The 17,928-nt window shown below is 42.8% G+C and overlaps 1 protein-coding gene across 12 annotated transcripts in view; it reads left to right on the top strand.

Annotated features, from left to right (window-relative positions):
- The window catches only part of FBRSL1 (fibrosin like 1), a 790,067-nt gene that overhangs the window by 496,627 nt on the left and 275,512 nt on the right, over positions 1–17,928 (top strand). For all 12 annotated transcript variants that reach the window (XM_082203023.1, XM_082203022.1, XM_082203027.1 and 9 more), the window contains exon 5: positions 11,309–11,338. In XM_082203023.1, coding sequence (XP_082059149.1) covers positions 11,309–11,338 — 30 coding nt within the window. The remainder of the gene's footprint in view (positions 1–11,308; positions 11,339–17,928) is intronic.

Here is a 17,928-nt window from a genome sequence, read left to right as displayed (position 1 = left end):
GGAAGCTTAATGTTTTGGCAGTTTCTTCCTTCTTTTTTTGTTTTTTTGTTTCTGTGCGTAAAGCCTCAAGTCCCATTAGTGGGCTTTTCTGTCAGCTTGGCTCATGATAAAGCTCCTTCTTCCCATCTTCTTAAGCAACACCCTGCAGACTTTAATATGGTGCCAAACCTGAGTATGTGGCAGAGGGGACCTAACACCCCCTCCCATCCCTTATACACACAGAAACACACACACACACACCATGCCACCATCGCTACCACCAAATCATTGGTGGTACAGAGAGCAGGGGGCTCCATCAACTAGGCCTCAAAACCATATGAACCCCAGGACCTGTTCAGCTTTAGAAGATGCGAAATAGCAGCAGACTTTTATGAGGAAGTGCAGAATGCCTTTTCCATGCTGTTTTGTAAATGCAACCAGTGCTCACATACTTCTAGAGTTCCAAAAGGAACGGCCTGCAGCTCAAGCCTGCTTGAATGTTAGGGAGAAGACCCATAGCTCAGTGGTTGGAGAATGTGTTTTGCATGTTAAATCACCAACTCAATCCCCTTCATCCCCAGTTAAAAGGTTCAGGTTGCTAGGGATGGGGTAAAACTCTGCCCAAGACTCTGAAGACTAGTAGCCATAGTTGCTCTGAATGGGCAGATAGGGCAGATAGTTTGAAATGATATAAGGCGGCTTCCTATGTCTTGCCACTAAAGACTCATCACATAATCCCAGGTTTGGGGTAGCTGGGAGGGAGGAACTGCACTCCACACATGTTCAGAGACACTTGTGTTCATTTAATGGCTGCATTTTGGTACAAATCAAGGCCTATGCACTCACCTCTGGAAATAGCTTCATTGTAAGTTTGAGTCTGATGTTTCTTTTTTCGAAAATTAAGCACTGTGAAATGTTACAAGGGTAGACTGAGGCATGACTCATGAGTCACTTGTGTCCTCTGGGCAGTCCAACTGTCGGTCTTGAATAAAAGGATGTCTAGGTTTTTCTTTCTTTTCTTTCTTTTTTTATGTCTCTTTAGGGGGACGGTAACTATGTAGGACAGCACATGCTTTGTGTTCAAAATCCTGACATTTCCAGTAAAAAGGAGCAGGTAACAGGGCCTGCAAAAGGCCATCTTCATGAACCCTGGAAAGCAGCTTCCAGTCAAAGCAGACAGTATTGGTCTAGAATGATGTATCTAATGTAAGGCAGCTTCCTAGAACTTTCCAGTTTGCACATGCAGTGATTGGGCAGAAGCGGGAGCTATATGTAAGCAGATATTGTGTCAGGGAAAGTTGGAGAGTGTTTATGAAACTACGTAACACACTTGAACCTTGGATTCCACAGACTGAAACCTCAATTTAAACCTTGCCCAATACCAATGCACATTTTGTCCTCTTCTGTCACTGCCATTGAAAAGGGTGGTGTCAAGCCTCAGCTCTCAAACACCTTAAGTACTGGTGCAAAGGTAGAGGAGTTTGGCCCCATGTTCTCCAAATCAACCTAAGGGATGTCCTTGCTCTCTGAATTTGCTTCTAAGACTGATCAAACAAAGTGACTTTAATCTTCTTCCACACCAACCACCTAAGGATGCTTAGCCCTCACGCAACTGCTGCTTCTGACTAGAGCACTGGCCTTCCACAGTTAGGCTACATGACACCTCAGGTGGATTGCGACAATGCCTGCATCACTGCTTCCTTATGCCCTTATAACTTGAAAACTGAGCCTGCATTTTGCTTCCTCTTATTGGCCTAGGCCGTAGGGAGTGCAATTGCACCACACACACACACCCGGGACATGCACTCAAAGGTTCCAGGTGCGTCCACAGATTAAGAGTCTCATGCTCTACTGACAGAGCTATCCTGGCTAGTTGAAAAACACTGCTCTGGAGGACATTAAGAGACATCGGGCTACAAGGATCCATGCCAAATCTGTCTGTCTATCTATCTATCTATCTATCTATCTATCTATCTACCTACCTATATCTCCAGTTTGCATATAATCATTGGGCTGTCCTCAGGCTAGTCCAATACTCAAGGGTTTGTTTAATCTCTGATTTGGTGAAGCAGTGTCTGTGCTTTTTTAGGAACAATGCAAAGCCCTGTAGTCGTTTCCGCTGGCTCCTTAATGCCTGTTAGCTACTGCTTGCTGCTGCAGGCAATGCTCCTGGTATATTGCCCCAAAGCCTTGCTCAGTGCCCCCATGGGCCTCAAGCACTGCAGCTATAGCCACCTTTGCCTCCCCCCTCCAGCTGAGAATCCGTGGCACAGTTTGAATGTATCTGCATTAAGTGGCTGTGCAAGTACCTGCCTTCCAGGCAGCCCCAAACCATTTCTGGTTTTAAATATTTAACACTGATTCTAGTAATATATGCATAAGTGAAGTATATATCTGCTGTATATTTAAAGCAGCAAACTATATTGTTGTTTTTTACACAGTGATTCTTCCTACATTACTTTTACAATGCTTTTATTTTCTCTCTTGTACCATCTGAGAATCCTCTGTAATCTCAGACCCTGCTATATAAACGGTTTACTTTCATTGTGATATTATACGACTGAGGACTAAGGGAATAGATCTGGACCATGAAAGAAGATGAAAAAGAGGAAATGTGGCTTTTAACAAACAAGTCTTGTCCAGTCAACTGTAGGATCAATAGCTATGCAAACTGACACCAATCCCTCTGTGTAGCTAACTGAAATACTGTAAAACCCTGATACTGTTCCCCACTACCTGAAATACATAAGTGGCAGAAGAGGAAATATGTAATTCATTTAGTTTAGATTCCATTCTAATATAGTATTGGAAAATGCCAAGGTCACTTAAATAATGCAAATGGAGTCCAGAAAACAAGGCCTGATAACACTTCAGTAATGAAAGTGAATGAAAACTATGTAATTTGAGAAGAAAGGAAGAGAGAGGTTTTGTTTTGTTTTCTGGTTCAGGCCTTGTACGTAGCAGGGTGCTATTCAGCTAAACATACAAAGGAAAAACTCCCTCAGAACTACACCGCCAATCCAGACGCTTGCTACCTTTTGTGAATATCATACCACTCTGCTTGGTTGCTAAGCACCACCTCAACCCATCCCCCTTCTTGGTTAGTTGACTTTAAGATTAACAGAATAAACACCTACAAACTGTTTGATCCCTACTGTTGCACTTCCATGATCCGTGTGGAGAGAGAAGATAGTATGGCTATTAATCTGAGCAGTACAGAAATGCACCCACTCAGCATTAACCATGATTAAACAAAAAAGGCTGTTTAAAATAAGCACAGGAATGTGTTCATTTCAGTTTATTTGACCATTGACCATAACAGAACATAAAACAGAATACTAAATCATAATGCCACCAGAAATCAGGCTGTAAACAAAGAATTTGTAACCTAGCTTAAATTAACAAGGTTATTTAACGAACATGAAAATGTATTTAAGAATCATGGCAAAATATGCTAACTTCTGCAAAAGTTGCATATACTGCGTGTAATACAATATTGCTATAAGTGTGCAAATATATCTGTATAGGGTTGTAGCCAATGTTAGTCCTACTCAGAATGCACCCATTGAAAATAATAAGCATGACTAAAGTAGAACCATTGATTTTAGTGGGTCATCTTTGAGTTTAACTGTAGTTGCATGCAACCAATAGAGCCTCTTTCACAGTAGCGGATGATATGGCGTAGCAGGAGGGCTCACCTGACCACCTAACACTAGGTCATCTGCTCCTTACTCTGATGGTGGGTGGAGTGAAGCAGGGGTACGCATACCCCTAAACATTTTGTGAATCTTAAGTTTGGCCTCATTGAGGGGCAATATTTCAATATGTGTAGGGAAATGTACCCCTAAACATTATTTTTTAGAAAAAAGCAATGCCTTTAGACATTGTTGCTTATAAATCAAGAAGGTCAGTGAAACTTCTTGAAAATCAGAAACATTTAATAATTAAGGTTTAAATGAGGTCCAAATCAAGGCCTTTCTTGATTTTCAAGGACACTTGGGAACTCTAATACGGGAGTCTCTCTTTCTTTGTGTCTCACCCCTAGAAAGATCAGCCTTGCCTTCACTTCCAGTGCACACTTGGCAACAACCAGCTCGTTGATAGCAGATCAAGCAAACTCCAGAAAGTATTGTTTGTTTGGGATTTCATTTTTTAAAAGCTTACTTGCCACTAGCAAGATTCAGGCTTAAACCTGCCTCTGTCCCCAAACTGTTTTTACAAAAAAAGAAGAAGAAGAAAAGTGGGGCAATTAGGATCTCCTTTGCAAACATTCTTGGTGGAATTAAGAGGCAATTGGCACAACTCTGCCAGTAATCCCTTTACAAGCCTTTATGAACACAACACAATAGGCTGTTTACAGATTTACTTATAGACCTGGCGTGTTAACAGGCCTGTAGGAAAATTCAGGTAATTGAGGCTTTTGTCTTTAAATGAGCCCCCATAGCTGTCAGCAGTTGCCATTCCTCACATTTCTTTAACTGTGTATTTTGACAAGGGCTTTTGTCCCATTGACAACAGCTGCGTGGGAGGTGAAGATGTGGAGAGCTTTCTCTTCTCCCTCCACCCTTTAAATTCCTTCATGGCTCACATTCTGTAAGAAAAGCTTGTTGCATGGCTTAAACCAGCAAACTTTCACCTTGGTTTTTGTTTCCCACTCTTCTGAATGTGCTGCTTCTCTGGTTTTCCAGATAATAGTTGCACAGCAGGATGACTCAGAACCAATTTATTTCTGGGGCTTGGGTTCTCATGAATTACACACACGCAGGAGGTATTGGGCACCAGCAATATACTCCAGTATATTAATATAGTTTATTATTATTATTTCTTAAATTTGTATACTGCCCTGTGTAGCCGCAGGTCTCACCTAGTTTACCCCTTTAATGTGTGTGTGTCTTCAAATATTCTCTCCTATTCCACGTTCAAAAATTCTTACCATTACTTCAAGGGTTTTTGATAATACAGTGGCAACTTCAGTAGACCCAGCAGATCTACCTGTAAGATACTTGTTTGCACACGTCACAATAAGCTAAAGTTTAGTTTATTAAAGCCATGTGGATGTGCTGGTTCTTGGGGAGTAGTTTGTGCACACTTTACTCTTCCCAGTTTCTTTTAACACAGTGTGGCCTGGCAGCTAAGCAAACACAGTACATATGTATATATATTCCATTCCCTTTCCCCCAGCTGCAAGATGTCTATGACAAAAGTGTCTCTCACCAAATAGAAACAAACTGTGGGAAAGACTATGAATTGAAAGGTGAGAAAATAGATGTACCTTTCCCTGTTTATCTGTTTGCTTTGTAACACAAAAACCTTAATAAAAACTAATTGTGTGTGTGTGTGTGTGTGTGTGTAGGGAGAGAGAGATAAAAAAAGATTAAAAGTTGTGTGTAAATTGAAAGTGCACAGGGTAAAATAAGACAAGAAAAGGGGGGAGGAAAAAAATACATAATACCCATATGCAATACAAAAGAACTTTATAAATATTGCAAGATTGTTATTGTAATTATCCTACAGTGTTTATAAAAATGAATTCCAAATATTTCTTAAAAATTTCCATGGCAAGTCTATGTTTACATGTGATTTGTTCCTGTGTCGCAAATTCGTACATATCTTCTATCGATTCCAGGGGTTGGCAACCTGCAGGCCATGGGCCACAAATGGCGCACGGGGTCATTTAAACGGCCCACGAGCCACCCCCAGACTGAGCCGTCTGCTTGACAAGTCCCTGTGTGCCGGCACAGTGCAAAGCGGGGACTCACTTCTGTGGCGCCAGAAATCGCGTCTGCACAGACGTGATCTGGCCCACGGGGCAATCTCTGCGGGAGTGAACCAGCCCAGGCATGGTAAACCTTGCTTACCCCTGATCTATTCATTAAAGGGAGCTGCATTTTAATTTTTTCCAGTTCATCAATACCTGTCCATTTGCCATAGTAGAGGCACGGAGAGTCCACTCATATTGTCCCTTTCTTAGGTTCCAAGTATTGGGTATATACGGTAATTCAGAAGGATATGTTCCTCAGCAAATTTAAGATTATTCCATACAGTCGCATTGATTGTCTCTATTACCCTCTGCCAAAAATTTACCAATGTAGGACATTGTAAGAACATGTGTTTTAAAGAACTGTTGTCCCTGTTACGTCTTCAGCAGCTAGATGTCTTAGATAGCCCTTCCATAAATAAGCGTAATGTAGTCCAGTAAGTTCTAAATATTATTTTTTGCTGTATAAGTCTTAGTTTTGCCCACAGGGCAAAACTTGGGTACAGATTGTAATTAAGTAGGAGAACTAGGGAGAAGCGGCTGATTTGCATGGTTCCAATAAGCGATAGTACAGTGGTACCTCAGGGACGTGGGTGGCGCTGTGGTCCAAAGGCCTAGGGCTTGCCAGTCGGAAGGTCGGCAGTTCGAATCCCCACGACGGGGTGAGCTGCCATGGTTTGGTCCCAGCTCCTGCCCACCTAGCACTTCGAAAGCACGTCAAGTGCAAGTAGATAGATAGGTACTGCTCCGGTGGGAAGGTAAATGGCATTTCCATGCGCTGCTCTGGTTTGCCAGAAGTGGCTTAGTCATGCTGGCCACATGACCCGGAAGCTGTCTGCGGACAAACGCCAGCTCCCTCGGCCTATAAAGCAAGATGAGAGTGCAACCCCAGAGTCGTCCGCGACTAGACCTAAGGGTCAAGGGTACCTTTACCTTTACTGCAAAGCAGGCCCAAAGCAACAGTGTGTTGTGGCATCTTAAAGACTCATATATTTGCTATGGTATAAAACTTTCATGGATTCCAGCCCACTTCATCACTTTGAGTTCACCTTGTGTCCACAGAAACTCATGGCGTAACAAATGTGTTCGCCTTTAAGGTGCTACAAAAACCCTCATTGCTTTTGGTGCAAGAGACTAAGACAGCTACTCCTGGAGAATTTTACAGTAAAAGATGTCTCTTATTAATTATATGTGCTGGTGGAATATACATTTCAATACTAACACTAATAATATACACATAAATAATTCCTGGGTATCAATAGTTTAGATACATCTTGTTTTAAATGTGTGTCAGAAGTTAAATGGTACATTTGTTGTTGTCCCCAGAATTCATCTAAACTGACACATCCATTTAGAGGGGACTGTTCAAGAAGAGGGAAGAAAAAGGTTCTATTTCCTTGGCAAGCAATGTATGTCCTTAAAAAAAACAATACAAAAACCCACCTCTCCAAAGGATTATGGGATAGCTTCCCATAGTTCAGTGAGGCGGGAAAACAAATCAAAGGAAATCCAGGACTAATCACTCGTGCCCAGAAAATTTAGTCTGCAAACAACACAGAAATTATCTGCTTAATCCAGAAGCAGATCAAATCCCTGTTAGTCTTGCATTAAAAACTGTACATGAATGTACTTAGACAGTACCACATGTGTGAACCAGACCACAAATTTCCCTTTTACTCCTGCTGAGGAATGCTCTAGATCTTTTTTCATTCTTTTTTTAAGGAATATCAATCATAAGAATGGTTAACAAAGAACATGTTAAAGTACTATAACATGTACATTGTTAACCATTCTTCTGATTTGTGTCAATTAAAAAAAGATCTGTAAGGTGAACCTACTTATGCTATTGTAAATATTGCTATTATTAATGTGTGTTCTGTGTTTGTTTGTTCTTCGTTGCATTAAAGAGTTGCAGCCATACAGTATTTTCTGATTATTATTTTTTTCCTTAATATTTTTAGTCTTCTAAATGTCTTACATCAGGTATGGGGAAACCTTTTCATTCCAGGGGCCACATTTTCTTCTGGGCAACCTTTTGGGAGCCACTGCAGGTCAATGTGAGGCAAATATGAGCAGAGCAATTAATGTCCATCTTACCTTTGTTTCTACACACACTCATGCATCCTTCTCTGTCCTCCATCGAGGGAAGCAAGTATTATAGAATCATAGAATTGTAGAGTTGGAAGTGTCATCTAGTCCAATGTCCTACAAGACAAAGCAAGACCCGTGAGGGGTGTGGCCTGGGGAAGGAGGATGTAGCCTAGAGAGGAAATGTGACCTGGAGAGACTTGAAAATTCACTTATCCAAATGAGAGGAATTAGTACCCAAACCTTGCTATACACATTGCAGATTCAGATATTCGAACAACAAGCGTTTCTTACTTCATTGTTTACTTTTTGCTGGTTGGCTGAGGAATTGAGAGGGAACAATAGGACCAGGGCTGTCTTAAGCATATGCGGCACTGGGGTGCAAAGATCCGCCCGGCAGCCCACCCCCAGGTTGCCCAGTCCCAGGTGTGCAGGAGGGTGGAGGCAGCTGGCTGCCTCAGGATCTTGCTGGCTCGGTCGCCCCCAAACTCACGGCACAGAGCCGCGCACAGCAGAAGAGCCCACTGCGGCGCTCCAATCAACGGGTGAGCTCTTCCTCGGACTCAACTCTCAGGCCCCGGACTCTCGGCCTGGCACCCCTGAGAGCCTGGCATCTGGGTGCCCCACACCCCTAGCACCTATGGGTAAGATGGCCCTGAATAGGACAAATCAAATAGCAGTTTTCCTGGGTTTTCTGGGGGGCGTGATAAGCTGGGGAGGGGGGGTTCCAACATTTTGTGGTCAGGAATGCATTAGAAAATTCCCCATAGGAATCAGTAGAAATCGTTGACTTGTTATGCAAACGCTCACCTAACAAACTCTTTCCATAGAACTCATTGTGTTTGGATAAGAACAACAGTAATGGACATTTGGTGTCCTTTCTGGATACTCAGAATTAGCTGCCTGGGGCAGCTGCCTCACATGCCTTCAGACAAACCGGGAAGTGGAAATGGCATGCAAATAACTGCTCCTAGGTTTTAGAGGTCTTTCTGTCCATTTTGATAGAAGCAGATGTCTAGTATCCCTCAGAGGAAAAACCAGTGTAAGATGCCAAAGATCAAATCTCTTTCCCACTGGTTGCTAGTGCTTTGACCGCAAAATCCAAAGTCAACTAATTCATATCCTCTGTCTAAAATAATGTAACTTGAGAAGCAGCCCTTGGTGGGCAACTGACAAAATGTGCCATAATATATTTTCCAGGGAAGATGAGATTCCCTGTTTTAATGTAGAAACCACCCCCCTGCTGCTTTTGAGGTCATTTTCTGCCCATAGAGAAGGCTGCAATAGCTTCATTTGTACTTTGCAATGGTAATGTTTTCTCATCTCCAGCCAGTGAGATCTATGCATCCCTAAACATTCCAAGGTGTCATTATCCTGCCATATGTACAGCTGAAAATAGAACTATTCCATTTTCAAAGCCAGCAAGTGTGTCCAATGTAAAACGACTGCCACCCCTTCTCCTTCTTGACTTTATGAGTTTTTTCCCATCTAGAAAATGTTTTAAGAACTTTAGTCTCCTAAGATTTTAAGCACAGGAGAGCAACTATACTACAAATTGATAAACTTGAGACCAGGTTACTTAAGGAACTGCATTGCTCCATATATCCTTGCCCAGGGGTGGAGGAAGGGGAGTGCAGTGGGTGTGGGCCACCCTGGGTGTCACCACTGAGGGGGGTGACAAAATACCGGGCGGCACTCACCGTGGGACCTGCAGCGCACCTGAGCCTCGCTTCTCTCCTGGGAGGGACACAGTGGCTTGGGCGCTCACAGGCTCCACACTGCCCCAAATGGTCCACCCACTGCCTCCCCCCCCCCAGCTGTAGGGTGGCTGAGTGGGAGGAGGCAGGCAGACTCCGGAGGCCCCCGCGGTGCACCCCGCTTTTGCCCTGCCCCTGGGCGTGCCAATTCCTCTGCTGCTGTCCTTGCCAGCAACTGTGCTCCTTAGCTCTAGGGGACTGCTGAGAGTATTGCATGCCCACAGTCTTAAGTCTTCTGTATTTTATATCACTTCAACAACTTTTGCCTGCGAATGTCAAATAAATGAATGAATAAAGATAGCTCTTTCCCAGTAGAATCACATTGAAGTGGGCAACGCTTTCTTTTTGTTGAGGGTTGCATTCCCTCAAAGACATTTGAGGGTCACATCCTGGCAATGGATAGAAATCATACAGCCAGCATTTTTAGTAAGCTTTCTACTATGATCCCAACAGAGGCGGATTTATGGAAGTGTGACCAGTTAGGTCACACTGGGGGGGGGAGCCTTGGGTGAGCTGCAGGGGGCGCGACAACCACAGTAAGTTGTAGAATGGAAGGCAAGAGATGAGGGCGCCAAATTTTAGCATCACACAGGGAATCATTGAACTTTGAGACCCCAAGGTCGTCCACTGATCCCAAACCTGAACAGTAACAGCCAAATTAGGTTCCACATGTCCCCAAGTCAATAGATATGTATTTTGGATTCTGTGTCCCAATGTACCCTTCTAGACATTGAATCAATATAGTAAAGTCCCAAATGGACTGTGAGGAGGATCTGTAGAAGAATCTCTCCAAATTGGCTAACTAGTCAACAGAACAGCAGATAAGAGTCAATGTTTATGTCCCAATTTGCCTTTACAGACATTGAGACGCTTCTGCCATTCTGTTGCCCAGGCAGCCAGTTTGGAAAAATCCTTTTTTTGATCCTCACAGTCCACTCAGGACTTCACTGTCCTTAATAAATTGGGTCATCTGCACAGTTTGCTACTGCAATCTATGGTATTCATCTCTAAATCCAAATAATTTATGAACAAATTAAATTGTCCTGATCTCAATACAGATTCTTAGGGATGAACCTCACTGGGTGTTAAAGCCCTCTCTCAGAACAGTTTCCAATACATAGGAGGAACATTTGCCTTCATATGCCATGACTGATATGCTAGGAACTTTTAGTGAAGGACTTCATCAAATGGCCTTTTACCCAGCCCCAAATATCTCACTTTTCCAAATGCTCAAGGCAGCTAATGCCTATCTACTGGGATGTTTGTGTATTTATCCAATTTTAAATAGCATTATTTGGGTATGTTATTTTAGTTCATGGTAACATGCTGAGATTATTTATTTCAGTGTTAAAATAGGGAATACATTTTCAAAGGGAAATGATGTGATTTGTCAGGGAAATTCAAAATTCTGGTTGTATTGTAAAAATAAAAATGGAGGGAGTCTGTGACATTTTTTTATTGGTATTACCTTGTGTTTCTTTCATACAGATAAGTTTATTATTATTAATTTCATAAAATTTGCACACCTCATTATCTACATGCTTACCAATACTCTCAAAGAATTCTAAAATTCAAATAAATGTGATTATTGCAGTCCCTTCTAATTGTGCTATGTATCTTATGAGGCCCTTAGTGCTAAGAAGGCTTTGAGTTGTATACGTTGATGTGTATAATTTCTGCATCTTTTCATAACAGAGTCTTCTATTTCTTTCTTTTTAATTTACAGTGTGACAGTGAGAGTGACATTGACGATAAGGTAAGTCCAAATGTCCTTTCCTTTTTGTTTTGACTCTACTGCCTTCCTGAAGCTTGGAAACTCTTTTTCCAGGAAAGTAAGAGGAAACTACAAAAAAAAATTCCTATCTGCTTTTATGTCAGATTTTAGAAATAGTGATTGCTAAACCTCAAATGCCTTGGGTCACTATACAAGATGTCTTTTCCCTTGGGCTTTACTATGTACATAAAATAGGGTTTGTTGTTGCTAACATGACGACCTTCTTTGATTAATGTGCTCTGATTGGAAGAGCACTCAAGACTGCAATAGCATTCCTATCATGTTATTTTGGAGGAAGACTTCCCTCAGTAACTGCTTGAAAGGCAATATTTTATTTATAATGACTTTTGAATATGTCAGTTTTCGTAATGGGTTTCGAAGATGGACAACCAGTAACCCGTCTTTGCAGATGATGTTGTAACTGTCAAGGTATATTTTGGCTTCATGCATACATATTTATCATGCAGCAAAGATTTTTTTACCCCTGACCCTTTTGCTTGATACTCGCATTAGTCATTGGGAGATTATAGTCAGATGTTTGGGATGGGGAGAGATGAATGTACGGGTTCTTGTTTAAACCCAGTGACCTCCACTGACCTAAAAATGTCCCACCTATAGAAGAGGCAAGTTTAATTAACATCACTAAACTCTGAAGCACTCCCACTGACTGCAGTGAGACCACTATGAGACTATGTTGAATTCCATTGTGAGCTTCAGACTGACATTGTGTTAAAAGAAAAAATTATTGCCTGTAAATAACCTTCAAGTTCATCAGATATTAGTCTCAGGCCATGCTGACATTTACAGCTGCCTTGGTTCTGTCTTTGAGTGGGCTGAAGTTTTTACTGCAATTTTTGAAGAATACAATTAAAGTAACATTCAGACAAAAGGGGAGTGTTAAAATATGGAAATTGTTTTGGCCATATAAATTAGAAATACAAATATATTGAGTTGTCATAACTCTCAAGAAATGTTGATCAAATGTTTTCATATCTATCTTCTTTGCACTCACATCAATACATTTCCAGTTCAGATAAAGGCAGGAACTACAAATTGTTTGTTAAATGCTTTTATTTAATTAAAACGTTTCTCTCCCACTCTTCACTGCAAAAATAATTCCAGGGTGGGTAACAATAACATATATACAAAACAGCATAAGTGACAGCATAATACAGGTTAAAACAAGGCAAATGAATTATAAATGAATCCAGGAAACACCAGATCAGACATAACCAAGTCTTTACCTCGCACCAGAAGTTGAATAGCAACGCCACCCTTTGTGTCTTAGAAGGGAGTTCTAGAGATGAGATGCTGCCACTAAGAAGGTGTTGCACGGAAGGTACCATATTCCCCCTCCAGTGTTGAAGCACTGTACATTTGGCTGGGTGTCATGCATGTATATTTGGTAGTAAATTCTCAAAAAGCAGGAAGATTAACCCCAAGAGGGGCTTGCAGTTGGGCAGCTCCACACCATTTGGCTAAGGTACCCAGTTTCTGCCATGCATCACTAATGTCTTGGGATGGAGATAATGTGCTATGGAACCTCTTTGGCATCCAAAAAAGTCCAGAACGATATAGTCGTTGAATGAGGCACAGTCTCAGGTGAAGGACGTTTTCATAAACAAGAGTGCTGTGAACCGCTGCTTGGGTAGAACGGGTCCTACCTTTTACAATAAAGTATCAGCCCCTCACTTGGCCATAGCACAGATACCAATATAATAGAGTGTCATTTGTCAAGTCCCTTCCATAGAAGCTTCAACATTCATCTCTCCAATAGACAAAAACAGAGAAGATTCTTGCAGAACAGGGGTCGGCAACCTAAGGCCCATGGGCCGGGAGAGGCCCATGGAGGCCATTTAACCAGCCCACAAGCTGCCCCCAAACCGAGCCGCCCATTCGTGCTGTGCTAAACCGGCGTGGCTTGGCAATTCTGTTCTGCGGCTCGGGAAATCGCTTCTGTGCATACCCAGATGCCAGAAATCGCGTCTGCGCATGTCCATGGTGCCAGAAATTGCTTCTGCACCTGCCCAGACGCCGAAAATTGCTTTTGAACAGGCGCAAATTTTGGCATCTGGGCATGCGCAGAAGCGATTTCCGGTGCCGCGGACATGCACAGAAGCGATTTCCAGTGTTGCGCTGCATCGGTCCAGCCCACAGATGATCTCTGCAGGAGTGATCCGGCCCATGCCCGGTAAGCCTTGCCGACCCCTGTTGTTGAAGCTTAAATGCTAACAAATTTCATGATCTAGGGCCCACTTTATCAGAGGCAAGAAGTATTATTTGAAGGAGGAGGCTCGAGTCCTCCAAAGTTTACGCCACAATAAATATTTTGGTCTCTAATGCAAGATTTAAAGTATTTAAAAGACAGTGGAACCTTGGTTCTTTAATGGCTTAGTTGACAAACAAATCGAAACCCGAATGCCACAAACCTGGAAATGAATGCTTTGGTTTGCGAACTTTTTTCAGAAGTCGAACGTCCAATGCGGCTGCCGGCTATTGTTTCCAGAGTGCCTGCACCAATCAGAAGCCATGCCTTGGTTTCTAAACATTTTGGAAATCTAACGGACTTCTGGAATGGATTAAGTTCAAGAACCAAGGTTCCATTGTAAATGAAAAATATTATTTGGAAAAACCCAGCTTTGGTGGTTGGTTTTCAGTTAAACTAGGAATGGGCAAACTGGGATCCATGATTCTGTAAGTCTCAACATCCTTTAGAATTCCACTTTCGCATCTTACAAAGACTGGGTGAATTCCAGAAAAAGTTGGGCTGACTTAAGTCACAGAAAGGTAATTAAACTCATAGTTAAACCCTTTTGATTTCAAATTTCCTTTGACATGTTCCCCATCTCACTAGCTATCAGTGTTGCAGATATCATTTTGAATGGTGGGATAGTGGAAGCTTTGTGCAACCCTCACTGCTGAACAAGATATCCACCTCAAAATAATAATAATAATAATAATAATAATAATAATAATAATAATAATAATAATGTTTTATTTAAAAAATCAAATTATAAAACTAACAGAGAGATGCAGAAAATCTGCACATTTCCAAATTTAGAATTGGGTTGTCATTTGGCTTACAGAGTTATAAAGTGTTTCTGTTTGACCTCTGCTAAAACCACAGGAGGTAAAAAATACCACAAATGCAGGAAGATACCTGGGAAGCCTACACTAATAAAGCAGATTTCCCTCATCTGTTCAAAATCAGGAAAACGTATTTTGCCTTTCATCCTTTCACTGCCTTCTTTTAAAAGTCTTGCTGCATGTTTAAAGTTGCCCCAGATGAAATCACAGATGTGTTTTGACACATATGCCATAAGAGAGAGGGCTGGATTAAGCAACAACAGCGTGTAATGGTGTGTGTTGATATTTTTTCGGTTGCCACAGTCAAGTAGCTGAGGCCAAAAGGGGAAGAGGGACTGATGGGGCTGAGTCTACCTGGTGCAAGTGCAACCATTTCACGCCAGTGTGAAGAACTGTAGTGGCCTGTGCTAGCATAAATCCATCACATTATTGGCACGCCCAGTGTCTGCAGTGGGCAGAAAACACTGCCATCCCCTATTTATCTCCCAGCAGTGGTGCCTGAACTCTCCCCTTATTTGGTTTGCATATATGGTATGCTAGCTTTTGTGTTAAAATTTCCTAATCTGTTGGCAACATAGCTCCACACAGCTTGGTGCCTGTTCTCACATCAACAGTAGCGGTCGGACGGTGGAATGATGGGTGCCTACCTGTAGTAGAAGTCGCTGCTGCTTACTGAGAAGGAGAGCAAGAGGGCAAGGTGGGGAGAGATCCACTCTGTGCAAATGCACCAGTAGAAGAAGCACAGCATTGGTTGCCTCTACCATCTGAAGTGAAGTGGGTATTGGGCAGAGAAAGGGTCTCCACAGTGATGGCCCCTTGGGAGCAGAGCGCCTTCTTTCAAAGGGCTGCCCACTTTGTTATACTTAAGGTTTATTTTCCCAGGCTCTCAAATATTTGAGCTGTGGCCGCTTGATCTGCAGCTTTTTACCTGTTTGTTTTGGTGTTTGGATTGCTTGAGCGTTATTGCGTGGCTCTGTGGAGTGAACTGACTCTGGGAGCCTGTGACTGAAGGAGAGTATAGAAATGTCTAAAATAAATACACAGAAAGTTTCTCATAATTTAATTAAGAAGACATTGTGAAAGAACAAATGTACACAGCAGTATCAACAAGCGATGAAGTCTAAATAAACAGACGGATAAAAGCAGCAGCCAGCACCAATCACCCATTAAAAGCCTTGGAGAATGAAAGGATCTTAACCTGTCATCTAAATGATAAGTGTTGGTGCCTGCCAAAATTTGTAGCTGCTGCTTGGTAGAGATGGCCAGCAACTTGCTGTGCCACACAAGTAGCTGTTCTCTGCCAGAGCTAAGTTCTTCTGTGAAATGCATTCTTTTTCCCCCTTTTACGTCTCTCCATATTATTCTTTGCCGTGTATATTTTAGGTTTCTGTCTGCCCCGTCTAGATTCCTGATAACAGAGGGTAGTGTTACATGGCTGAACATGGTGAGACTCAATTCCCTCATATTATTTCCGACGCTGAATCACAGTATTTCTCGCATTTCCCCAATCAAAGAAGGCAAAAAAGCAATCATTTAGAAAAACTACTTGAAAGATCTGCCAGTCAATGCTCAGATGAAGTTGTAAGTGACATGTAGTTTTAGTATACAGCTATGCTATTAATGATTATCTAAATTACACTGGGTAGGTCTGGCTAGCAGCATTACATCTGAGACTGACGTTTGTTAGATTAGGTTTGACTTCACCTTGTAGTGAAGAAATTGAAATCTGAACAACATTGATTAGCTTTCAGAATGTGGGATCTGAGGTTACCTTCAGAGGAAGCTGCATTGCGTATGGCTTGTAACCTAACTGTCCTTCTCAGAAAAGGAAGAATATTATATCATTCTGTACAGATGATATTTGAGAGCAGGGTGGGGGGTGGAGATGGCCGTCACGCTTCATTTCAACTTATGGAGTAACCAACGAGCCTTTGCACACACAAAAATGAAGAGAGAATGCCTCTGTGTCTTTTCTCTGTATTGCTTTCTTGATCTGTAAAGACAAAAAGCAAGGCATCAGTTTCTTTAACTAGGTCTCTGCCTCTAAACAGGACTATATTCCATGATAGAAAAGACAAATGCATGCATCACATCACTGTAAGTAGAGGTCTGAGCCTTTGCCTAAGTTCCTGGATGCAGCAATGTTTTGGCAGGTGATGCTGGATTGTTGCCTCATGTGCACCTGCCGTAGGCCACATACTGTGGGATGCAGGGTGCCCATGTGCCCTGGAGACCTTAGAAAATAATGTTCTCTAAAGCCTGGTGTTTACAGAGGCTTGGAGACTGATGTTTCGGGTCCCATTCATGCCTACAGCCCAACCAAACCTTGGTCCTTCTCCCCCCCCCCCCGAGTGTCCTTTGTCTTTTTCTTAATCCAGTTTAATATGGGATGGGATGAAAGAGTTCACAAGTACTCATACTACTACAGTACCAGCTGGGATCAGAGACCGGGCCCATAATTGCAGTATTAAAATTTTGTTCCAAATGACTGTCAGTGACAAATCTGCTCGACAGATCTTCTGTCTTGCATTCAGTGTGCCCACCTTTTCTTCTTTAAAACAAAGGAAAATGTCAGAGAACTGCCATTGGCTCAGAGGCGAGAAACAGAAGGGCAGTTGTGTTACAGAGAGCCTCCGAAAATCTTGCGAAGCAGTTCCTCTTCCGGGGAGGAAGAAAGCCCCACCTCCAGTGGGGAAGAGGTGCAAGGACCAGAGGATGCTGGTGGAAGCCTTAACACAGCTCCTGGGCAAGCCAGACAGGAGGGAAACATGCCCTTGCCATCACCCATCCTGTAGAAGGCGCAAAGAGGGAAGGAGAAGGCGGGGGGGGGTAACGAAACTCTTATGTTGGGGGAGGTCCAAAAGACAACCACTCCCGGATTCCGCTAGCGATTGAGCCAGACATGAGCTTTGGGGCTCTTCACTGTAAATAGTTTGCACCAAAATAAAGCCTGTAAAAGACAGGTTGGAGTCCTGCCTGGTTACTCTCGAGCAACCGCAACAGCCATCTGACAGAAAAGGAGGGAGAGCTTTATTGATTTTGAGAGAAGGTGTTTAGCAGACTCTGGAGGTGCTTTTGTTTTGTTTCCTAGAGCAGAGGTTTTCAGCCTTTTTGAGTCCATGGCTTCCTTAACCAACTACATTATTTCTGCAGCACCCCTCTGAGGCTCAGGAGCCCAGTTTTGTCACCCTTTGCCTGCAGAGCTGGCAGCCTCTCACCCTTGTTTGAACACCCTCCCTTGCGGAGTGTTCCCTCAGCCTCTTCTCTTCTCCCCTCTCTTTGGGAGTCCTCCAGGCAGCTGCTATTGCCATCCCTGGTCTCTGAGCTGCCACCACTCCACCCCAAAGAGAGGAGTCTCCCAGAGGCACCATTTGCCTACGGAGGTTATAGTTGGGGGTGCTGCAATAAACAGCTGTGCAAACCTTTGGGAGGTAGAGACGGAAGAGGACATCAGAGGAGGGAGGGAAGGAAAGAGGGACAGAAGC

Source organism: Podarcis vaucheri, assembly GCF_965113315.1.
Source record: "Podarcis vaucheri genome assembly, chromosome: 16".
In the NCBI taxonomy this organism is placed as follows: domain Eukaryota; kingdom Metazoa; phylum Chordata; class Lepidosauria; order Squamata; family Lacertidae; genus Podarcis; species Podarcis vaucheri.
The sequence above is the reverse complement of the archived record's forward strand: the minus strand, read 5'-3'. Positions and strand labels throughout refer to the sequence as shown.